Source organism: Micromesistius poutassou, assembly GCF_964030765.1.
Source record: "Micromesistius poutassou genome assembly, chromosome: 22".
Classification (NCBI taxonomy): Eukaryota; Metazoa; Chordata; class Actinopteri; order Gadiformes; family Gadidae; genus Micromesistius; species Micromesistius poutassou.
Genome location: NC_140292.1, coordinates 6257795 through 6284078, shown reverse-complemented (window position 1 = coordinate 6284078; position 26284 = coordinate 6257795). Strand labels below are relative to the sequence as shown.

Below are 26284 nucleotides of genomic sequence, written 5' to 3'. Positions count from 1 at the left end.
AGTGAAATGCACTGTGAGACCATCTGTCTTCAAGTTGACTGCGCCTACCATGAGACAATTTCGATTTAAGACCGCTCCCGGCTCCTTTCTGACCAATCAGGACATCTCTTACCGGATTGGTTCAGGGAATCCATCTTGCCTGTCAATCAGATGTGTGGGAAATGCCAGGCTTCTCAATGCCGGGAAACGCAGGAAGTGAGGGAGCAGAGAGGGAGTTTCTTTGGTTTAAACATTTGGCTCTCTTCCACTCTTTCCTGTTCTCTCACACACAAAACATATAAATCTTACCCACTGCAGCTTTAATGGCTTGGTTGTACTTTGAGTTGTCCAGTCTCAAATTAAATCAATATTAAAAAATTATTGAAATTATTAAAAAAAGGATTATTATTTTTTTCTTTATTTGTTGCCGGCGCAGTATTATGTGTGGAGGGCTAACAGAACATGGTTTACTTTAGTAGGCGTAATTGATTGCTATGTTGAAGTGCAAAATCAAGCCCATTTGTCGGAGGTGCAGTAGTTCAAATTTCATAGCTGTTATTTGAGTGTATTTTGTTAGAAGCGGCCGAGCCATTCTTTAGCTATTAGTGAGTGAAATACTCTGTGAGAATATCTCTTTCAAGCTGACTGCTCCTGCCTCTGCACTGTTTTAGGGTGTCCTTTGAAATGCTGGAGTTTCAAAATCAATCAATATCGCACCACACTACAAATATCATTCAGAATCAACAAATCATACCGAATAATCTGACGCACAATGAATAAGAATAGAAGAATAGATAACACAAATGCACCAATAACACCAATAGCACCTATAGGGGAAGCGATCCAAAAGAGCAGTAATAGACCATCAATAGACACAGCATAACCCTGGGAGTAATGACATCGTCCACGCAGGAGCTCTGTCAGAGTGACGTGTGGATGAAAGCATGACTCACAGATGCTAATGCTTCTATAATGTGCCGGGCTGCGGCGGCGGGGATCACTGTGTTTACGCGTCTCGTTCTCGCCTCGTTCCCCTCGTGGATGAATGGTGGGGGGGAGGGGGGGGGTGGTGCTGTACACAACGTGATCGTCTCTTCCCGAGCCACCTTGTCCCTCAAACGCGAAGGGTTGACAGTTCAATTCCCGTCATGGCTCCACTTCATTTCTCTGTATTGTTCTCTTTTCTGTGTGTGTGTGTGTGTGTGTGTGTGTGTGTGTGTGGGTGGTTGTGTGTGTGTGTGTGTGTGTGTGTGTGTGTGTGTGTATGTGTATGTATGTGTTTGTATGTGAATGTGTGTGTGCCTTGTCTGTGAATGTGTGTGTATGCTGTGTGTGTATGTATGTATGTGTGTGTGTGTGTGTGTGTGTGTGTGTGTGTGTGTGTGTGTGTGTTCATGTCTGTCTGTGCATACCTGTGTGTGTGTGTGTGTGTGTGTGTGTGTGTTCATGTCTGTGTGTATTCTGTGTGTGTGTGTGTGTGTGTGTGGGTGTGTATTCTGTGTGTGTGTGTGTGTGTGTGTGTGTGTATATTCTGTGTGTGTGTGTGTGTGTGTGTGTGTGTGTGTGTGTGTGTGTGTGTGTGTGTGTGTAGGAGCAGAGCTCCGAGGGTCCACCACAGCTCACCTTGCTGGAGGCTAAGGACCTCGATCACCCGACAGCCAATGAAGAGCTGGACACGCCCACCTCCAACACCTCCATGGTGACGGTCACCAACGACAGCTCAGCTGAGAATGACACTCCACAGCAGACAGACTCAGAGGTGGGTCATTTGAATAGATTATATGAAGCCTTTATGGAAAAAAATAACACTGCTGGCTCGGACTGCTCTAACTATGTGTATTGTATGTATGTATGTGTGTCTGTGTGTGTTTATCAGTGGGTATCAGTGTGCGTGTGTGTATGCGTTCCTGCTGTGTTTTGCGTGGTGTGTGAGGGGATGTGTTGAGATGTGGCTGCTTGTGTGTGTAGCTGTGTGTGTGTGTAGCTGTGTGTAGAGGTTTCCGCCTATGTGTGCGCAGCTGTGTGTAGAGGAATGTCTGCATTGTGTGTGTGTGTGTGTGTGTGTGTGTGTGTGTGTGTGTGAGTGTGATTCAAGGAGATGGACTGAAAAATAAATCAAATCAGAAACTAGATTGTCATAAGAAGACTATGATGTCAGATCATATACAGGCCTATGCACATTACATCTGTATACGTGCATGCATGTGGTTCTGTATGTAAACAATCTACTTTAGCGGCACACTATTTATAATTAATTTATGTGCTTTAACAAATCAATTCACACCAAGAGTTAAAATGTAAATCCATTCAACCGGGCTATTAAATTTCCCGCAATTTACTCCACCTCTCAACAGTGGCTGGAGCTCATCTTGTTTCATCACAGTCCAATATAAACTCATTTCCAACGGGGGAAACTCATTATTCGTCGGCAGGCAAGGACAATGTATTATTTAATGTTGGCGTACACAGCCAGGAATGTGCTAGAAAGCGAGTGATGGATCACGGCTAGTCGGGCGAGGGTTTACACTTTTAATGATGGAAATTCAGGAGAATGATCAGTCTTTTCTTTTGAGCCCTGATACTTTCTGCCACGGTTAGACGGATGTCTGCAGCGACAACTGAGAGACGACAGCTTGATTGTTTCATTTAAAACAACGGCCAGCTCTGATGCTGTCAGCGAACCTTGTGTGATTTGTTCAGGACCCCAACGTCGTCGAACAGGAAGGCGAGTCGGTGGAAACTCCCGAATCCTCCGCTCCACTTTTGAGCCCCACCACGCCCGACAACAGCGGCACGCTCACTCCCCTGGGACCCGATGCTCCCCCCGACGCCCCCAGTCAGATGCCCCACACCCTGTTCACCCTCCCCCCTGGTACCGCCATCGCCAGCACCAGAACCGGCGCCCCTGCCGCCTCCGTCTCCATGCTCCCGTGGCCCGGCGAGATCCAGCTGGCCGCCGCCGCGGACACCCAGAGCGGCAGCGTCTTCAACCTGCCCTCGACCAACGACAGCTTCAAGGGTCTCGGGGGGGATCTGTCGGCGGGCGTCTACGGGAGTCTGACGCGGGGAAGCCTCCATGGCTACTGGCCCTCCAGGAACTACCAGGCCGGGGGTCACTTCACCTTACCGTTCCCCCGGGATGTGGGCCTGCGGAGCCAGCCTGAGGGCGAGGTGCTCGGGGAGCAGCGGGCAGAGGAGAACAGGGAGGTGAAGGCGGACCACCCACCGGCCACCGGGTATCAAACCCTGGGAGGAAACTACCCTTTCAGGCCCATCACAACAATGGAGCTTCTGAGGGAACCGTCCAGAACCAGGTAATTGTGGCCCCCGACACACACGCACACGCACGCACGCGCACGCACACACGTACGTGCACGCACGCGCACGCACGCACGCGCACACACACGCACGCACACACACGCTGTTGGAGCTCCTGTGGTAACCATGGCGACTGGAGGAATATCCATCACTTTATTTGAGTACTTGCTGCTGCCGTTTTCTTCCAGTTGAATTATAGGCCTACCAAGCAGGTTTTGCCGGAAGTGTTGTAAAATGTCTTGTAAATTGTTAACTTACTAGGGGCAGAAGTGAGTGACTGCTCTGTTGAAGAATAAAATTAGCTCTTTGATTAAAGATGCTGTAGGTAAGGTTTAACAGCTATTTCAGTAATTAGTTAAATATGAACGAGCCACCCTTCAGCTATTAGTCAGTGCAATGTGCTGTGAGAATATCTGAATGTCTCGAGGAGACTGCGACAGCATCTGTATTTACAGTTTAGACATTTGACCGCTCCGGCTTGTTACTGACCAATCAGGGCATCTCTTCACTGATTTGTTCCGTGAATGCATCTTGCCTGATTGCACTTCTCAATGGCGGAGAGAGTTCAAGTCTCAAAAACCTGCTCTCTTCTGCTCTTTCAAAACTCTCAAATCTTACATTCAGCACCTTTACCATAAAAGTCTCTGTATAGTCTGGGGAACAAGGGATACTTAATGGCTTTTGGACTGGCGGCTTTTCACCATTGACTTTGAGCTTTGACTGAGGCTACTTTGAGCTTTTCCAGAGTCCATTCATCATTGTTTTCTTCTATGAAAATAGCATATGAAAACAAAGTATGTTAATACGACTATATATATATATATATATATATATATATATACAGAAATAGCTGATAATGACAAGCTAATTACACAACCTGAAACCTGATAGCTAGGCTTCATGAATGCCAAACAGTTCCTGAAAGCCCACCAAAAACATCCACATCACTCCAGAAATAAGGCCCCCCCCCCCCCACCCCCTCCAGACAGACAAGTGTATCCTCTGTTGTGTCTAATAGCTGAGTCAGCCCCGTGTCTCTGAGTGAACAGATGGGCCGGGGCTTCACAGGCACATGGAATCAATCAGCGATGGCACACTGCTGCAACGTCGATAAAGCACAAGCTTCTACCTGTGACTGCCTACCACCGCACGCTGCACGGTTATTCCTAATGCCCCAGAAAATAATACCCCACCGTCTCAGGCACAGCCCAGGGTAACATCCCATAATACCACTGAAACAGTTTGAATTACCGCTATTTAGGATTTGATTGAAAATTGTCTGGCTGTTTTTTTGTGTCAATCTCCTCCCCCTCGGCTTCAACACACACACACACACACACACACACCAAACACAGAGACACACACAAGCACACGCACAGTACACAACGTAACACAACACACAGTTCATAACACAACCCGAATGTGACGAGGATGCAGTAAAGTATCCATGACACAGACCCTGACCCCAGCATTGAACCACCATTTGTGGTGGTGACTGTTCCAAATTTTAGAAAGAAACATTCGCACAACTTTTGCTCCATTCCATCAGCGTCTAACGACTTTCCTGTCCACTTTTTAATTGGCTGGGAAATGTTCCGCCGCCGTCATAACTCACGGAAGCTTCTCCACGCAGACGCAGGACACACTGTGTCTGACAGCTCCGTCCAAAAAAACAAAAATGACCACGCTTCAATTCTCAAACTCACCACTTTCACTCATTGTGATGATGTCAAGGGATGACATCATCCTCTACACATTGATTGTTACTGTTGAAACAAAAGAAACGCTTTGTGTCGCTTCTCTGTGGAGAACAATACCGATGATCTGATGAGGCGCTGGTTGCTCTGCGACACAGCATTTCCAGCGAAGCCCGGTAGTCACATCATCATATTTTAGGTCTTAATGTACCTAAACAAAAACAGAAGTGCTCCGTCGTTTCCTCCTCCAGGGGCGGCTACGAAGACGGCATCATGCCCGTCCAGCAGGACGCCACCCCTCCCCCCTCCGCCGCCGCCGCCGCCGTGCAGCCTCCCCCCTTCTACCCCACCATGTCCCGGGCCCAGACCCTCCAGCTGCCCCACAGCGGCGGCGGCAACAACAACAACAAGCGCAGCAGCATGATAAGCCTGGACGGCGCCCGGCGGGACCCCTGCTGGCGGGACCCCAACCTCCACGAGGTCATCTCCATGCTGGGCCACCCCATGGACCCCGTCAAGTCCAACGCTGCCGCCTACCTGCAGCACCTGTGCTACGAGAACGACCGCATCAAGCAGGAGGTCCGGCAGCTGAGGGGCGTCCCGCTGCTGGTGGAGCTGCTGGACCACCCGCGGGCCGAGGTGCACCAGAAGGCGTGCGGCGCCCTGCGCAACATCTCCTACGGCCGGGACCACAACAACAAGGTGGCCATCAAGATCTGCGACGGCATCCCGGCGCTGGTGCGGCTGCTGAGGAAGTCCAGCAACATGGAGGTCCGCGAGCTGGTCACAGGTACCGAGGAGGGGGGGGCGGGGGGGTGGAGAGGCGAGGGCGTGGGGAGACCTTGTTATTGAGTGTCTGCCTGTGGCAGAGCTGATTCTGGCCCGGGGTTTCCTGTGCAGTAAAAAGAAGCGATTGATTTTGCGTTTGCCATTGCCAAATGGGATAGCCGTTAACATTTAGGGAACGTTTACCGTTGCTCCATTCACCACTTGACAACGGCCGGTGTAGTTCAGAGGCAGGTAGGGTTTAGGGTTCTGGCTCGAGGATGTGTAGAGATAGAATGAAGAGGTTGGGGTTTGAATCCACAACATTTTAGTTAGGGGGGGTCAAACACAATCGTTTAACTTTTAAGTGACAATAGCAGTCAGTTGGATCAAATCGTTGAATCAGTACAAGGAAGAAATTCTGATGTTTTAGTTGAGCCAGGAGAGATGGTTATGATGCTTTGACCGCCCAGAGCAGGATTGTCCTTCAACAAGCGAGCGCTCTGCCCCCATAGCGACGACGGTGTCGTCGCTATGGGGACGGAACGGTGGTTTGTTGAAGGACGATCCCGGTCAATGATCCCGGTCAAACAGTGTGATTATAATAGTCACGTATCTGACCGTGGTAACCCCTCTACACCTTGCCATGCCTTTTGGTTAATGCAGGGACTTTGTGGAACCTCTCTTCACATGAGCCGTTGAAGATGGCCGTCATCAACAACGGCCTGCAGACGCTCACTGATGAGGTCATCATCCCGCAGTCGGGCTGGAGGAGGGACCCGGGCGGGACGTTGGCCCCCGCCGAGACCCAGTGGACCACCGTGTTCAGGAACACCTCGGGGTGCCTGAGGTACGGCCCGCTACTGGAGCTAGCGCTGCCTTTTACAAGATGATGCTGATGATGATGATGATGAGGATGATGATGATAATGAAGATGATGATGATAATGAGGATGATGATGATGGTGATGAGGATGAAGATGATGATGAGGATGATGGTGGTGAGGATGAGGATGATGAGGATGATGGTGATGATGATGATGAGGATGATGGTGGTGATGATGATGAGGATGATGAGGATGATGATGGTGGTGATGATGATGAGGATGATGAGGATGATGATGGTGGTGATGATGAGGGTGATGGTGATGATGTTGGCGATGATGATGATGCTGTTGTTGATGATGATGATAATTATATGACCACTACGATAACTATTACTGTTACTGCTCTGTCTGCTAGTACTTGTACATACTGATAATAATTGTGTAATAATATAATCATATGATCATTATAATAATCCCTATCATATAATAAACTTTTTCCACAGCACCCTCCAAACACAATGTTCCAGACCCAAGTCCTATTCCCCCTCCGGAACATTTTTAGAACATAAAAAAAACGATGAATTCAACCCCAATAAACACACACACCGACGACGATGCGGCGGAAAAAAAGTGAGCTAAGGGGAAAAAAACGCATGGCTGACGCTGCTGTTTCCATAGAAACGTGAGTTCTGACGGGGCGGAGGCGCGGCAGCGGCTGCGGGAGTGCGAGGGCCTGGTGGATGCGCTGCTCCACGCGCTGCACTCGGCCGTGGTCAACGGCGAGACAGACAACAAGGTCAGAACCCGGGTTCAGCCTGTTCAGCTCCCCAGGCCCCCCCCGGCCCCCCACCCACTAATAAGCTCCACACTGGAAGGACTTTTTAATGACGAGCCGTGACTAGGCTTGGGTAGAACCGGAGACATAGAGTGGGACCTCACCGGGGATGTAACTCATTGGGTTGCGTGATATGCATTATGCACGTTGGCGATTGATGGATCCGTCTATGGGGTTTGTTGTTTAATACAAATACTGTCGTCTTGGAGGATTCGTACGGCATGGACACTGATGGAAGTAGAACAGAGCGACTGATGCCACGGTGTAGCAGCAGTGTAGTAGCACAGGATTGTGACGGCTCTACAATTGCAGACTGCAGCTGCTTCGTAGGATTGTAAAAGTAGTTTACATTCTGTGTAAAAGTATTTACATGCGTTGTAAAAGTAGTTTACACTTGTTGTAAAAGTAGTTTACATTTGTTGTACGTAGTACATAGTGCTGTTGTATTGGGATTATTTTGTGGGATGTTTTGTATTGTGCTTTTGAGCTATTATGTTGTTTGTTGTTATTTGGGTTGCTTTTTACTTTAATGGTTGCCTACAGCATGTTCTGTTTATATTTTCGGCTTATTTTTAGAAGTACAGTAGGTTTTGTACTCTTGTAATTGTCTCATAGACACAGGCAGGCTCTCACACATACACACACACACACACGCAAGCACGCACTCACGCACTCACGCACACACACACACACACGCACACACACACACACACACACACACACACACACGCACACACGCACACACGCACACACGCACACACACACACACACACAAGATCATATACAAATAGTGCTCCAAAAATAATCAAACTGCAAGCTGCACAATCCTAAATTTGGCCCTGTGCCTTAAGTCATTTCCCCATCTTGTATTTGTTTATTTTATTTGTGTCCCCTTTACTGTAGTCCGTAGAAAACTGTGTGTGCATCCTGCGGAACCTGTCCTATCACGTTCACAAGGAGGTGCCGGGGGCGGAGCGCTTCCAGGAGCCCCACCTCCACCTGTTGTCCCGCCCAGGAGGGCAGCAGAAGAAGAAGCAGGAGGCCGACAGTTTGAGCGGGAAAAGAGCCAAAGGTCGGTAGCGACGCAACATAGCCACGCTGGGGCTAACGTTAGGCTATCTGCAGCTGCTGTTTGTTTGTTTGTTTTTGTTTTTGGGACTGAAGATGTTTCTCTTGATAGGAGGATTTTTTTTTTATACTATACGTTTATTTTTTGTTTTTTCTACGGCTGAAATCGTATTTATACGTCTCTAACCGCATTCGTATGGCATTTAACCAAATCGAATGTATGGATTAAAAAATCGCCATGTGCAAAGCTAATCTAAAGTGTATCCAAATGAACTGCCTCCCTCTCTGAATTAAATTTTCATGGAGGCTAATCAATCTCGAGTCATTAAATCCTCCACAGGTATCGCTATGAAGCGGTATTAATTAACTAATTGGGAACTGTAACAGCACTGAAAGAATAAGTTGTTTGCTTAACATAGCACTTCTGTCAGGCTTGTAACATATACAAATATGCATTGATCGTATCTATGGTTTAAAATCGATGGCAATCCAGTGAGTTCACTATTGCTGGTTTACCATGTAATTATTCATTCATGAAGAATTGTGTTGAAATAACACCAACAAACCAACCATTAGAGAAAAATCAATTCAAATTCTAATTACCAAATAAAAAAATGTCTTTACCTTGTGTGCCATGGCGCTATATCATCTTGAAGTTATGTTTCATTTAGTTTGCACCCTTCTATTTATTCCACCCTCTCCACCCTGTGGAGAGAGATGAACTCCTGTTGAACTCTGCTGTAGAGAATGCTGTGATAAATGAGGCGGATTCCAGGCCCAACAAAACAATGTTGAAGTGATGCTCCATGTGACTGTCCCCCCTGTCCATAATGTCTTATAAACCTATACTCCTAAAACCTATAAAATTATCCTCTTTGACCCCCAAGTCATTTTCTTACACCTCTGAAGCCCCTATACTTGTACCATTCTATTCCATCCAGTCATTTTGCAGAGGCTTTTATCCACAGTGACAGCATACCATCACGACGTACTGTAGGTGTATTAGGGAGCAGGTAGCGGTGAGCCAATCTTGCTCTATAGGCGGCGGACATTGGGGATCGAACCCAGTACCTTTCGGTGTTATGAGTCCCAGTTTCCTAGCCCTACTACCCCCCTAAAATGACCCTATTGCCAGGCTCGGCCGCATGAGTACCCTAATGGTGGAAGTCGTTCCAGTAGGTTTCAACAGGTTCGCTTCTGCGATATACACCCTTTTCGCTAAGGTGACATTGTTGGACGAACACGAGTGTCGCTCATAACGCTAATTATGGGTCTGCTCCTTTGAGCCTCTGGTTCAGTCTACCCACAATGCCCTGGTAAAATCGTTTCAAAAACGATCACTGAGGTGGATAAATGTGAAAACTCTGGGTTTGCATTGTCGTGTGGTCAGGGTAGACGAAGGCTTTCAGAGACGATGACGTTCAGTTGCCATGACGCTGCCACACGCTTGCGCTCGAGACAGAGACGCTCATCTAAACAAAAATGGCATGTGAAATGGAAATGATGATTTATCTGAGCAATGTACTTATGTATCTTCAGTTACAACTGGGCATACTGTGTCATACATATTCGTCACTCCAACACCGAAGGCGAGTGCTGTACTTGCTGTGCTTAAGCAATGGGAAAAAAAAACGCAAAGACACCAGTTCAAACTACTTGGAGTGGCGTTAAAAAAAAAAAAAAAAACTTGCCTTTGTGCTTTTGGTTTGAGACATATTTTTGCTTGTGAGTGAAAATGATAAGCCAGCTGATCAACTGCAACTATCAGCTGATCGCGCGCCTGTAATCTAAACAGAGAGGCGTGGCGGAGTCACGTTACCATGACGACAACTGTTTATCAAAATCATTTCAGTGTAGAACATGGATGCAAAACATTCCGTAAACGATATGAAAACGATAGTGTGGACGGAGATCATTTTCAATGCGAATGTGCGTTTTTATATTTACCCGGGTTAGTGTGGACAGGGCCTTAGAGTGTAGTTGCATTCCTATTAGGGTGTAGTTACATTGCTATTAGGGTGTAGTTACATTGCTATTAGGGTGTAGTTGCATTGCTATTAGTGTGTAGTTGCATTGCTATTAGGGTGTAGTTGCATTGCTATTAGGGTGTAGTTACATTGCTATTAGGGTGTAGTTGCATTGCTATTAGGGTGTAGTTACATTGCTATTAGGGTGTAGTTGCATTGCTATTAGGGTGTAGTTGCATTGCCTCCGGGTCAGTAGGACATGTACGACTTTGATAGGCCGAACCAAAACAGGAGCTTAGAGAGGCAGAGGACATCGCTTTACAGCCTTGGAAGGAGAATTAATTAAAATTAACCACTCGGTCATAGTTATATAACCTCTAAACACTACTTACTTTAATTAAAGTTGCTCCATAATTGAAAGGCTTCAAGCATGTGATGAAAATATAAGCAATGTCGGTTTATGACAGATTTCCTTGCCGTGTGTATATGTGTATAATTATAAAGTGGTAAAAAAATCCCTTTTAAAAGGGTTAAAAACAGCTCCAGGCTTGCATTATTCTTTACTTGTTCTTATCCTTAGATAGTTGTTGTTTTTTAAACCAGGTATTTTCACTCTATATTACACACTCCCGTAGTATTTACCACAGGCAATTGCTCTTTGATTAAGCCAGTACCAATTTGCTCCGCCCTAGAAAGTCTATTTGTTAATAGACGCAATAGTTGCATATCAAATTAATGTAAATTAATTGAATCTCCATTTTGTATGCAGGCTGTAGTCCCAAAGTTAAGGTACATTGTTTTAAATGCAAAACGGCAAATCTGTAGCTAAAAATGTTCCACCGCGCTCATCAATATTCAACAACCTCAATGTTTGGCTTGTCTGAAACAGTTTATGTTCCATTATGTATGTGTGTGTATATATACACACACACACACACACCACACAGCTACCAGAAAGTGTTTTTTTAGCGGTGGTGAGTACTTTTGGCTGACTTTACATTCAGAACAGCCACCGAAGCAAGCGGATACTAAAAACACGCCTGGTGGACAGAATCCTGTCATGCTTTATAAAGGTTTCCTCCATGATGCAGACAACTACAATGACATGCAATGCTCCTGCTGGATTGGTTGGAGGGCACACAGAGAACAGACCACTGCACATACATAATACATCCCTGTATATATAAATGATATTGGTATGTAAGTATGTATGTACATATGTATGTATGTTTGTGCATTGACAAGCAGGTTTATGTAAACTATATCAGCAACATGCCAACAATATATTAATTATATATAATTGTGTACAATATATTATATACATGGAACATTATAGACAGGTACATAGCATGAGGATTGGCACTCTCTCTCTCTGTCTCTGTCTCTGTCTCTGTCTCTGTCTCTCTCTCTCTCTCTCTCTCTCTCTCTCTCTCTCTCGCTCTCTCTCAGGTACTTATGACTCTCCTCTCCTCTCTCCCTCTCTCTGTGTCTCTATGTCTCTCTACCTGGGTCTCACCCGCCTCCCGCTGTGTGGCCTGCAGGTCTGGAGTTGCTCTACCAGCCGGAGGTGGTGAGGCTCTACCTGTCCCTGCTGACCTGCAGTCAGAACCACAACACCTTGGAGGCCGCCGCCGGCGCCCTGCAGAACCTCTCCGCGGGACACTGGGCTGTGAGTGGACTACACACACACACACACACACAGGCACACACACACACACACACACACACACAGGCATACACACAGGCACACACACACACACACACACACATACGCACACAGGCACACACAGGCACACACACACACACACACACAGGCACACACACACACACACACACACACACACACACAGGCACACACACACAGAAACACACACACACACACACACACACACACACACACACACACACACACACACACATACGCACACACGCATGCACACAGACAGACACACGCACGCACACACGCACACAGACAGACACACGCACGCACACACACACACACACACACACACACACACACACACACACACACACACACACACACAGGGGATGGGTGTAGTATGTATGTGTGTGGACTGCTGTGTGTCTGGACACTGCAGTGTGTGTGTGTGTGTGTGTGTGTGTGTGTCTGTGTGTGCGGACTGCAGTGTGTCTGTGTGTGTGCCTGTGCGTGTCATTTTGTAAGTACTGTATGTGTTTTGTGTGCATGAATGCATTGCCCATTATGCATTCTAATATACTTTGAGGATAACTTTACTAACTCCTCAAATTCCCGGACACATAGAAGTTCCTTATACGTGAAACAAGGTATTTGACTGCAGCTCGGTACATATACTAAGTAGTGTGTGTGTGTGTGTGTGTATTCCCAGTGGTCCAGCTACATCCGCGCTACAGTGAGGAAGGAGAAAGGACTTCCTATCCTGGTGGACCTGCTGCGAGCAGACGCCGACAAAGTCCTACGAGCCGTGTCTATTGCTCTTCGCAACCTTGCCATAGATAGACGGAATAAGGACATCATAGGTACACACACACACACACACACACACACACACACACTCATACTTGCAGGCGTGAAAGCACATGAACAGATGCACACGGTCCATCACACATACACGGACAATAGTTCAGTCAGTGTCATACACTCAAATGCACACACACACACACACACACACACACACACACACACACACACACATACACACACTCAATTCACACCAGAAAACCCACTCACACACACCCAATCGTTTGTCCTGTGTCCTCCTGCAGGGAACTATGCCATTAGGGACCTGGTGGGGAACCTTCCCTGTGGCCAGCAGCACCCGGCCAAGAACCTTGAGGGAGACACGGTGGTGTCCATCCTGAACACCATCCACGAGATCATCACCGACAACCAGGACAACGCCCGCGCCCTCATTCAAGGACAGGCTATTCACAAGCTGGTGGCCATCAACAAGACCAGGTGTGTGTGTGTGCATGTGTTTTTTTTCGATGGTGTGTCTAACATATGGTCGTTGAAGGTTATATACGATAGGAAAACGACACCATTCACAAGTTGCGTTTTCATGTGATGTTCTATTGTTTTTAGTTGCAAGCGTTTCCGCTCGTATTGGGGTCTTTTTTGTTTATTGTTGGTTTTCTGTTTGTCAGCCAATCGTCACGCGAGATCAAAGCCGCTGCTCATGTCCTCCAGACAATATGGTCGTACAAGGACCTGAGGCCCAACCTGTACAAGGCCGGCTGGAAGAAGAGCCTCTTCAAGGTAATAATGAGTTATTTAATCCACATCGACCTGAGATCAATGAAATCTCCCACAGAACTCTGTTGACCCTTTTGAGTCCATTTGTAGACTGTAGTTGGCCTTGTTGCATTGTATCTGTACTGGGTTAGTTAAAGCAAATTATTTTACAACCAAATAAGTCAGAAGTGTGAACCTAAATCCAAACACTGTTTTATACTACATGAAGCCGTATTGGTGATTTCCTATTTTGACATTCCGGTTTTTCATTTAAAAAGCCTGTTAGCTCCGGTTCCTCCAAAAAGTCGAAGGGTGGAAAGCAAAGCAATGATGAGATCACCCTGCCTCTCATGGAGAAGAACACAGGTACGGACACAGCCTGTGGCATGACTCATCAGCGTGACCTCCGTACCACTCTATAGGCTTTGGCCGTCGTATTTATTTAAGTGTCTGGTCTTATTTAAGTGTCTGATTGTTATGAAACCTTCCGGAGATGAAGCCGTATGCTGAGAACCCGTTCCCTCCACCAGAAGTTTTTCGTGACGTGTTTTCCCCGTCAGCGAGTTCAAATTAGCTCTCCCGGGGGCCCCATCTAAGATGACTCATATGTCATCGTTATATTTTAGTATTCAGAGAAGGGAGATCTTCTAAATCCAATCCGTCCCCCTACTTGGAGCCATTTCCTTCTTTCTTGTAAGAGGGTGATGGGAACACGTGATGATTTGTGACATCACCCATTTGTCATCGAGTGATTTTACGGTGCTGCATTGAATTTGGAGAAGTATTTGTCAAATTGCGAGCAGACCAGTAGTGCCATATTATAATAGATCTATTTTATATTGAAACGTTATATGGTTTGGTCTCCACTCAACACACTGCTTTAATGGTAATATGTTACCAAATAAACGACAAAAAAATGTTGAAAAATCGAGCGGACATGAATCTTAGAAACATATTGGCTCATATGGTTAAGCAATATCCTAATGACCTAATTAATAGCAACATCAGGGATTCATATATATTGTTCAATAAAATATATAATTCCTCATAAAATGCATTTGTAACAGAGTAACTCTTACAGAATTACAGAGCTAATGTCTTTTAGGGGTTTAAAAGCCTGTGCATTCGGGGACCTTTTTAAATTACACCATGCGAATGATTCCACAAGTCTCGAGTGAAGCTGACCTTATTAAAGATCATATGCAGCCTTGATTCATTATAATTTATCCTGACCTGGCTTTTACTGCACAAATGGGTTTTGGGCCGAAATTGGTCTCACAAATATGGCATCAGATTACTGTAAGTCTGATAGCAGACGATGTCAAATCTTGGCGAACACAGTGTTTTACTTTCCTTTGCTTACTATTTGATTCTACCAATCATAATGCTGGAAGCGGGGATCTGTAAGGGAACTGTTATTGATGAACGAATCCCCTTCTTAAATGGGCATTCACTCGGATTAATTTATTTTCTTTGATTGAATATCTGTAATGAAACAGGAAACTAAGTGTGACTCCACCCCTTTCCGTGTCTGGTTTCCGTCACAGGTTCTGTGCCGTCTACCCCCAGAAGTTCTGCTCAAACATAGTGGAATTGCTATATCTGAGATTAAGGATATATATCACTATATTGTTATTATTTGATGTTCCTTTCCTTAACATCTTTGATATGATATTATTTTCACTCTCAGATGGGTACACCACATTAGAGCAAAGCGACAGGACGGGCGATGCAAAAGCGGCCATCATGGAGAGAGAGCCTCAACAGGTATTTGCTTTTCCCCCTAAAAATAGCAGAAGTAACCCACTTGCTATGCAGTATGTGAACACGGGTCAGAACCAAAGAAGAACTAGGTCTATGACTCTCTTATTAAAAATTATGGAGCGGGTGAAAACTAACATGTGATTCTTGGTGGTGAATATCAATACTGTGCTTATGTATGTTAATATAAAAGGCTATATGCTTTATATATGGGCATGGCTATATGTGTTGTATATGGCAGTATATGTTCTTATATAGGCGATATAAGTAATTTAGGCCATATATGTCCTTATATAGTCAATATAATTTATATATATCTTTATATGTTTGTATACAGGGATTAAGTTATATATGGCTACATATTTTTGTATATAAGCTATTCAAGTTATATATGGATATATATATTGGCTGTATAAATTATATATGACTTTATTTTGTTCTTATAGGCTATTGCTGAGAGAAAACATTTCATACGCACGGGGCGGCCTGCGGTAGGACTGGTGGACAGCAAACCTCCACCACTCGACTCCTGGGTCTGAAGTTAACAGCAGAAACAAGCAGACCTTTTTTTTACTGGTATTATATGGATTTTTGCCGGGTTGATCAAACATTTCCAGATGGAAACACTGAAAGACTCGTAATCTGAAATGAGGTGTGCAGGGAACAATAAACCTGCACTATGTAACTTTTCTACTGCAGCTATTAAAAAAGTATCTGAACTAGAAAGTTTCAGTGGAATAAAACACAGTTATTAATGAGTCAATCCATCCAGGGAATCTTTCTCTATGAATAGTTTTAGAGATCGTACATAGTACATACAAAATGTACATAGTGCAGGTTTGAGGCTCAAAATTGAATCCCACCTGAAATGATATATACTATGTACATTTTATTACAAATAATGAAGAGAGGACTCTATAGTTAATATAGTAGCAGTTAAACTATGGGTAATTTAGTAAAGTTATAAATCCCTCTGATTAAATTATTGAGGAAACTATAAATTCAAATATTTTCAATATTTTTCAGTCATAAAATAATAAGCATTTAGTGATAGACACTGGTGACTCCAAATTACTTGTAATTCTGATAATTATTCATAACCTAGTTTATTTGTTAAAACACCTCTTTAATGACAGGACAATGGGATTGTACATGTGTAATAAAAGATTGTTAATATTCTAAATGAAGGTTTTTCTATTGTAATATTTATTGTTATACTCATATTTATTAATAGTTGTGGATGTTGTTATCCAGTTAACAAAGAAGCTGTGTATTTAGCTAACTGTAATAGGCCGTCCTACATTTAATAGTGGCAGAACTAACTTTTGCTTTGCAGTTGTCCTTTTGCAATACTATGCTGAATGGAAAATGAAAATAAAGTCCATGATTTCTCATTAATAATTATATTTCTTTTTTTCTCGGTAGTTGGCTATCAACTAGTTGCTTAGAGTTAGAAGCTCAAGAGTAAGGTTTAGAACAATCAACAAATATTATCAATAGCCTATCAGAACTTCAGAAAGTTTACAAAAACAACCTGAGACGAATGGAGAATAGCTGTAGGAATCAAAATGTATTTGTTGTATTTTTTCATTACACTATTAGTAGGTAAACAATGCAACAATAGCTGGCTTATATTGCCCTCTAAAGGTCAGAAATAAGTTATTTCCCCTTTAATGGCAACTGGAAAAATCCACCGTAAACACTGCAAAATTGATTATTAAATTGCAATTAATCAAACAATGTGGTTATCGAATCCATTCGTGATGGGTCTCTAATTTAGGCCTACCTTCCAAATGCACTCACTTAGAGAGACACGTCTGAAAGAGTGCATTAGATGATGTGTTCACTAACTGGCATTTACCGTCAGCGGTCTGCCGCTAATGAATCTTTGACATGTCCCGCCGTTTAGAGCTCGTCTGTACTCAGTTATGACCCTAGATGAGAGAGAGTCGTCATTTCTAAGAGCTGTATTGTTTAACATAGTGCATTAATTGCAACTTGATGAATTATGCACACGAATTATGCAAGCAGTGATGTAAGCGCTTGTGTGTGTGTGGGATGGATTTAACATGTGCAGCATCAACAACACCAGTGTCCGTTACAAACGAGGACGCAGAACAAAACATCCCGTGTGAGATGTAAAATGCACAGGTATGAAAATGTTTGTCGAGTGGACATCTTTTTTTTGTTGTGTATTCGTGTAGGCCTATCTGCAGTGCAAGACAGAATTGCAAGAATTGCAAAATCGGGGGACGGGGCTACTTTTCATTATACATAGGCCTCCATTAATATCAAGTATATTTTATATATCCCAAGATATAAATAAAGAAAAATGTGTAAAAGGTCAAAAAATAAAAGCATTAATCAACATCACAAACTTTAGGGATGATTATAGTTATTTTAGGACACTTTGTAATGTGCTTTTTAAAGGGTGCTCAACAAATGCCATATAGCTCGTAAAACATGGTTACCAAATTATTTAAAATGAAACAAAATCATAGCAGCAGAGATTTACAAACTGGGGAAACTCTGACCTCTTGTGGTAGTATTATGAGATACATTAAGACGCATTAAGACGAGTTATAAGTCATTCTTTAACAGGAAAAAGCAGCACACAAAATTTCAGTCATAAGATTCATCCTATACAATTAGAAAATAATAATTACTAATGACTCACATCAATCAGAATCAGTTTGAATGGTGTGCTATTGGTAAAAATGAATGGTTGATTACTCTACCATTGTGCTATTTAATTTTTATTAATCAAGCTAATTTAGGTGATATTTCTATCACTTCCTCCTTACATTTTTACACAGATACCCATGGCTTAACGCGTTTTCCATTTTCCATTTTCCAAGTATGGTAGAGCGAATAGAAAAAAAATATAGAAGATAAGCAGAGTCATGGGGAGTCATAAGTACCTGAGAGAGAGAGAGAGAGAGAGAGAGAGAGAGAGAGAGAGAGAGAGAGAGAGAGAGAGAGAGAGAGAGAGAGAGAGAGAGATAGAGAGGCAGGGCCTTGGTTGACATCTCCAAACATGTCAGCACGCCACATTGGAAAACACAGCCCTGCACTCCGCTCCCGATCACAAGATTAACAAGGTCAACGCTGTTTTCCTCCAGACCCCTCCACCACGACCTGCCCGTCCCTCAAGAAGAGCGCCACTACCCTGGGAAGGGGTCACAAGCTCACAGGTGTCCTCTCTGGAGGACCTCGCCAGATTCTCATTCTGGGCGTCTGATCTCGAACCTTGGAACAAATCCTATGATCGTCTTGAACCATGACTCTCTCTGTGTTCTACTGTCTCTGGTACGGCTGCCATCTGGGGGTTGTACTGTTAGAGGCGTTCAACGGCCTGGGCGTAAGCAGCCCGGTCATTTCTGCAGAGAAATACCCCAGGAGGTCACCTCTGGGGAGAGATCGTCACAAGGGCCCTCTCCAGTGGAGGAGCCATGACCTAGAGGCCCAGGGCCTCCTCACCCAGCTTCTGTCCACGCTGAACCTCACCGAGCAGGGGCCCCACCGGACAAGGCCCCGCGTGGCCCGTGAAGAGACGGCAGACTATATGTTGGAGCTGTATAACCAGTTTGCCAACGACTTCAGTGCGGTGCCCTCGGCCAGCATTGTGCGGAGTTTCAAAAATCAAGGTACAGCTTTTTTGTTGGTCTAAATCGAATTGTTCAAGGAACAGAGAGTTGATTCGTTGTAGAAATGTTGTGGCAATATTGAATAATAACAATTTTCAATAACAAAGTGACATGCATATTGCTTTGTATTCTTGGAAGAGAACGTATATTCTTATTTGGAAAATTCAATCTGTGTATCTCGTGTCTTGGAATTTGGGCAGAAAATATTGCATTGATTTGCAAATTTGAGTAACATCTGTATTTCTTTTAATGTAGTATGTCATTTTAATTTCCCATGCTAATGAGATGGTTGCAATCAATATAATTCCACCCAAACAATCTACTAAATCAATGACATGCCAGCAAGACTTGGATTCAACCGTTTCAACGCAAATAGCCCGAAATAAACATCACTAGACCAAAACACTATATCCTTTTTTAATTTCAGACTCCTCCCCCTACAGAGTGACAGCTGGAGGTACACGGATACACCCCCTGTTGTTCAACATCTCCGTCCCCCACCACGAACATGTAAGATTAGCCGAGCTCCGACTCTACACCGACGTGCGCCACTCCATATCAAGTACACACGCGGCCATTGACCGCAAGGTGACCGTATACAAAATTCACGAGGAGGACCTCTCAACAAAAGAGGCGGTCACAGGAGAGAGAAGGAGAGGGGATCAGGGGATGGTGTCGGAGATGGAGCGACTGGCCACCAAGCGGATCCATGCCAAAGGTCATAACTGGATGTCATTTGACCTGACTCATGCCGTGAACATGTGGCTGTCGTCTGGGTGCGCAGGGACGCACAGACTGGAGGTTCACGTCGAGAAACCTCCGAGGTCTGAAGAAGAGGAGGAAGAGGGCAGGATGGCAGCAGAGGTGACAGAAGAAGAAGAAGAAGAAGAGGAGGAGAAGAAAGAGGACGTCATCATCGAGCGGAATGTGGAAGGCAAACTTAACGCGGTGATCGTTGTGTTCTCGGACGACCCGGCCAGCGATCGCAAACAGGATGAGAAAGACCCGAGCCAGGAGACGGAACACGAGAATCTCCTTCCTGACGACCTGGACCAGCACACCGTCCGGGAGGCTGTCGATGAAAACAAGGGCCACACGTCTCAAAAACACCCAGATAAATCCCAATCCGACCACCACCAGCAGCAGCAACACTACCACCAGCAGGAACACTACCACCACCAGCAGCAACACCAGCAGCAGCAGCAGCAGCCGGCCCCGCCGTCCCGCGTCCGCCGCAGCGCCAAAACCGAGCCCTGCAAGCGCGCCCCGCTCTACGTGGACTTCAAGGACATCGGCTGGGACCAGTGGGTGATCCAGCCGCTGGGCTATGAGGCCTACGAGTGCAACGGCGTGTGCACCATGCCCATGACCTCCGAGGTGTCCCCCACCAAGCACGCCATGGTGCAGACCCTGCTGAGCCTCAGGCGCCCGCAGAGGGCCTCGGCCGCCTGCTGCGTGCCCACCAAGCTGGACTCCATCCCCCTGCTCTACCACGACAACGGTGTGGTCACGTTCAACCACAAGTACGAGGGGATGGTGGTGGCCGAGTGTGGATGCAGATAGTTCTGGTGGAAAACCCTTCGCCTTCCCCCCAAAAAATATGAAAAAAAGAATAGAAAGCATTACTCAAACTTCAACAGCGCTTACTTTATGTATACATATATATATATATATACAAACATACCAAAGATTTGCTGCTTCTAGCTTAAGATCAATAGTATTAGTATTATTATTGTAGTATAGAATAGTATTTTCTTTTTTATTCTGTTTCAGATCATCGCGAAATGACGACTGGCTGCTCGTAAGACAATGCAGGCAAACGTTAGATGCAGCATGGAGGATAAAGCTCTGTGCTGAAATAGATGTTTAGGACGCCCCCCATTAGGGTCTCTTATCCCTTCACAGAGCAGTGCACAGAGAGCTGCTCTGCAGACACACATGAGTACATTCGCTTCCGGACAAACCTACGACTCCCTACCAGGCCACGACTTGAGCGGGCGAACCCCACCCACCCACCCCGGCCTCCAGCCCCCCCTTCACCTCCTAGGGCCACATGCCACGCGATCCACTCTCTGCGCCTCACTTCTCACTCCTCACTCCTCACTCCACCCCCACTCCCCCGCCCCCATTCCCCTTCCCCGCCCTCCATGTTAGGCGATAAGGAGGTGTCAGAACCTGCAGTCCTGTAGCCCATCACTCAGGATGAGATGCCCCCCCCCCAAGTGGACAGTGGGGCTGGAGAGGGTGGTGTCACATGGGGCCTCAAACACCAGCGGCCGGTCTTATGTGGTAGAGCCAGCCAACGAGCGTGTTTGTATCGTCTGACTCCGCCCACTTCCTTTTTACTGACCCGGGCACGGGCACTGAGGGCCCCCCATATCAACACCATGGCAACTGGATAACTGGAAAACAAAAAACCTGTCATATTATCGCTGGTTGGGCTTCTGCTGTTAACAGTTGGAAGTGGATAAGGACATTAACATTGTGGAACATTTGAACTGCATGGGATTCTTCATGTATCAAGATTTGTTCATGCCAAGTGTACATAACGAAACCGTCATCCCACAGTTGGGCTTTTAGTTTGATATGCATTTGCATATGGAATATTCTATTTATTGATAACCAATGGGGATAGAATATCTCAGTTTAACTTGGTGGTACGCAGGCAATATATGAAATATATAAAAAGGGTTTCTAAAAAATATATTTATTTATTTTATATAAATAAATAAAAATATAACAGATATATATTAAATTAAATTAAATTCAGCATTACAAAATTTTTTATTCTTAGTTTTCCCTTTACTTTTTATGTTGTGGTACAGGAAGAATGTGCCAAAAAAAATCACATATATTCACAACATTTGTCAATGATTTTAATCATTTAAATAGTTTCTAATGAATGTTCAATGAATGTGTGTACTTATTATTATATATTCTGAATTCTGAAAAGTTTTAAAGAATAGTGTTTATGGCTCATGAATTATGTCATAGCCTAATACATCTATTTTTTCTAAAATAAACTAGCACTACGATGTTTTCATAATCAAAATACAATGACAGTGTGTTTTATATTTTAGATGTTATATATCTGCTCTTGTTTATCTGCTTCATCTCTCACCTGATTCCTGCCATGGAAAAAGTTGTGATACGTTTAGAATTTCATTTTCTTCTGATTAGTCCATCCTAATCGTTTTTGGGACTGCATCCCAATGTATTTTGCAAAGATCATCTGCTGTTATGTGTTTTAAAGGCAATGGGTTTCTTTATTCATTCTAGAAGCATTTTAGATAAGAAAGATTGATTCCAGACAGGACAATTTGGAATCACTTATTTCATTAAGCATGTTAAAGATTTTCGATGTACATCTCAATGTAAAGGAGAGCGAGAAATGGTGAGACGATTTCTATTAATTATATTTGAACCACTAGGGGAAGTCTTTATATAAAAGGTCTGAAACATGTTTCACAGCAGGACTTTGGCACGAAAGAGATGCCTGAAATAGTTGAGGCTGAATCTTGCCACAAGAGAAAACAACCCAATATTTGTTCACTGGGGAAATAGACTTTGGTTTAGAATACATTGAAACAAATAAAAACTCTAAAAAAGAATATCTGAAAATGCATCATGGTTTCATTTTATGTCTATCATTTCGTATTCGTTTTCGTAGATCTCGATCTACTTTGTCATGTTAATGAATAAATGAATCCACTATCTTCCAACCTTTTCAATGAGTGTCAAAGCAATGCTCAGACGTCACCTGGTAGGATGTGTTAGGCTACAGTAGGACTACTGTAGGAATAAAGTACTACATTTGCCAGCAATCTCTAAAGATAGGTGATGCCTACCAGACAAAATAAACATGGATCGGGACATTGCCTACCTACCTAGACACCAAACAGAAGGACAGCAAATAAATGGTTGCATTGTCTGTTCTAACTATAGCAGGTGGCCTTTATAGGATCACAATCAAATACAATTGTCCAAGTAAACGTAGCAACGTGTCATTCATTGAACATTGAAGCAGAGCCATGATCCTGTCTCCCATCTCCCAAACGTGTGTCAGTGTCAACTCACAACTAGACACAACACGCTCCTCTGTTGTGTCTGTATTAAAACACAGAGGTAATGTCCGTGGTTTTCGTGTGATAGTTTTCCGATTAAATAGCTTAGTTGGTTGATAGTCGCGTTCGAATATCTTCTGGCCATCAGGTTTGTAAAGGGATATAAGTGACGGAGGTATCTTGGAGCCAGACACTGCCTCCTGGGGGCCGCAGGACGTTCATTCAGGATGGAAATAATCCATGCTCGACCTTTACGATTTACTGTATGTCAGAGGTTATGACCCACGCCCGCTTGTGATTGTTTTTTTTTTAACAAGTAGGTCTTACACGTCGTTGAGTATGATAGTTATAATGAGTGATGTTGTATATGAAGTACAGGTCTACATACACACTAATTTCTTCATCCATCCAGCATCTAAAATATTTTTAGATGACATTTTAAAACACTGTGGAGGACAATTTATTTAAGGGTTTTAATTAGTTTAGGTCAGTGTGTGTATGTATGTGTGTGTGTGTATATATATATATATATATATATATATATATGTGTGTGTGTATGTGTGTGTGTGTGTGTGTGTGTGTGTACGTGTGCGTATGTGTGTATTTTCTTTAGTGTGTGTGAGAGAGAGGGAGAATGTGTGTGTGTGTGTGTGTGTGTGTGTGTGTGTGTGTGTGTGTGTGTGTGTGTGTGAGAGAGAGAAAATGTGTGTGTGTGTGTGTGTGTGTGTGTGTGTGTGTGTGTGTGTGTGTGTGTGTGTGTGAGAGAGAGAGAAAATGTGTGTATGTGTGTGTGTGTGTGTGTGTGTGTGTGTGTGTGTGTGTGTGTGTGTGTGTGTGTGTGTGTGTGTGTGTGTGTGTGTGTGTGTATGTACCTCTTCCAGCCTTTAGGTGGCAGACTAGTGCTATTTTCAAAAGCAGACGAAGGCCCTATGGGATGTTGTAGTTTTACCCTCATCTTTATCCCCATAATGATAAAAGTACATCCCTCATCTGGATGTTTCCCAGACAACAACAAGCTTACGCAACCACCTGAGATTTTCAGTCAATATTAGAGGGAGGAAAGAGGAATCCTAAGTGTTTTTTTTTGGTGAATTTCTCCCTGTGTTGTCTGTTGCCAATGGCCCTGGAGTTCCTAGGCTGGGCCCCTATAAACCACTGTTCCTGTGCCTGAGTGCTTTGTGTGCAAGCATAGCAGAGGGAGACGAGATAAGGCCGGCAAATAGAACCAAGAGAAAAAAAAAATCTTTGCTTGCTTTACAAATAAAGGGTTCACTCGGTTGTGACAAATCGATTAACGTTACACATTTTCTATGGTCCGGTTACGTTTCACTCTATTGGCAAAGAGGTGTTTTACTTAGTTTGTGTATACATGCAAACAAACAAAATCGCTCTTATTTCAGCCAAGTTAAATGGAACGTCAAGGTGATTAATACACTTCGTCGACCGTGACTCGTGAGGTGTAAACAATTAAAGTGTGAGTGATTATGAGGCTCTGATCCTGTTCTTAAAGGTCTGGATGTGTAGAATATTAATGGTTCTCTGACTCATGGCTACCCATCACTTGACCCCAGTAAGATTAAACTTGTGCTGGATCTTTCACATTTATCATCTCCTATCAGCTCTTTGCCACGTCCACCTTTTTGCAACATTCCTGATGTAAAACACATACATAAATACATACATACATACATACATGTAAACTTACATTAAATACAGTACAATATACATACGTATATACATGCACGTATCAAACCGAGAAACCTATAATAATCTAAATCAGACGGACCACCTAGAGCTCTCATGGGAATTATAGAGCTGTTTTCTGTCACCTTTCGAAACAAGGACATGGAGGATCAAGGGAAGCTTTTATAACATGAGAAACTGTAACATACTTTTACACTGGTAGTGCTGGACCCATTTGTATATGTCCCTAGAGTCATGGTCAAGGATGTTATGTTTTATTGGCTCATGTTGGGTTAGCATTGGCAACATCATGGGGCCAACCTCACTTTTGATCGACCGATTCAAGGGACGCAGGTAGGTAAGTGGAGGTGATGTCAAAGGTAGGACATTTAAAGCGGCACTATGTAGGCATCTTTCGTCTGCAGCCAGCAATTATTGAATACATTTCAATTAATTTAAAAAAATGAAGGGGTGGGCGTATACTGTACTAGTCTCTACTACTGGTCTGGTCAAGCCAAGTGTCCCTATAACCCCTCATTTATATGTAATTTTGCCTAATCACTGTTGGTGAAGTTACACATATGCATATGTGTACTGACCACACAAGGTTAACAATCAAATAACATCAGGATGAATGGTATTAAGCAAAAAACCCTGAATAGTTGCAGTAAGCCTATAGATCAAAACATCAGCCTAATCCCTAGATGGGAGGTATCGGTTGGTGTGGTGACCTCGCAGGGAAGGTCACTGCTGTGTTACAACGCTCTCTAGTTTCCAAACAACAGACGGCTTGAATTCACAACAAAAGCAAAACTCAAGGTCAGGCTTTTAAACCAAGCAACGAATGGACCACACACTGCTCAGCACGATTATATCTCAAGGAGCAGTTAATTAATCAGATGTGATTAATTTTTCTAGGGCTTAGAGACATAACGTAGGCCTACTTGGTTAGTGCTTGTTTATCTTCACGTTAACATCACTGAAAGGACATGACGTTTATAAATGAAACGTTTCACCCTTATTGTCTGTGATTGACATGTAAAATCAAACAGATTAAACCCGTCAGAGTAAGTTCGTCGACTCTTTGAGTTACCTAAATGATAAAGGCATTTTTTCCAAATGGGTACTTGTAAATATATATCTATATATATTTGTACGTTTGATAATTGTATTTAGCAGTATAATCTATATATATGCCTCGAGTGTTCATACAGTTTATAGAACCTTTCGTCACACATTTGATGTATTGTATTTATTTATGTATTATATAGTAGTACTTGACAGATGTTTCGTATTATATTTAAATACCCTAAGTATAAATATCATAAAATTGCCAAAATAGCCAGGACTGTATGATACCCAACGCTGGTATTCACGCATGCGCAAAGCACTGCATCGGGACGGGTGGAGGAGGAGAGGACTTTTGTTTATGTCGTGCC

At 44.0% G+C, this 26284-nt stretch overlaps 2 protein-coding genes across 2 annotated transcripts in view; both read left to right on the top strand.

The window, feature by feature from the left end:
• Positions 1 to 15990, top strand: part of LOC311367555 (splicing regulator ARVCF-like) — a gene marked incomplete at both ends in the record, with an annotated part of 17934 nt that extends 1944 nt beyond the window's left edge. Inside the window, 14 exon segments of the mRNA XM_084486383.1 lie at positions 1571 to 1738; positions 2680 to 3293; positions 5246 to 5784; positions 6426 to 6609; positions 7264 to 7381; positions 8324 to 8492; positions 11905 to 11969; positions 11972 to 12124; positions 12825 to 12975; positions 13222 to 13414; positions 13603 to 13714; positions 13969 to 14056; positions 15238 to 15242; positions 15898 to 15990. Coding sequence (XP_084342509.1) covers positions 1571 to 1738; positions 2680 to 3293; positions 5246 to 5784; positions 6426 to 6609; positions 7264 to 7381; positions 8324 to 8492; positions 11905 to 11969; positions 11972 to 12124; positions 12825 to 12975; positions 13222 to 13414; positions 13603 to 13714; positions 13969 to 14056; positions 15238 to 15242; positions 15898 to 15990 — 2652 coding nt within the window.
• A 2741-nt stretch (positions 15991 to 18731) lies between these two features.
• Positions 18732 to 20661, top strand: LOC311367777 (bone morphogenetic protein 10-like; the record flags this gene model as incomplete). The annotated part of the gene is made up of 2 exons (XM_084486595.1): positions 18732 to 19098; positions 19526 to 20661. 2 exons carry the CDS (start codon positions 18732 to 18734, stop codon positions 20659 to 20661), a joined length of 1503 nt encoding a protein of 500 aa, XP_084342721.1.
• Positions 20662 to 26284: the final 5623 nt, after the last annotated feature.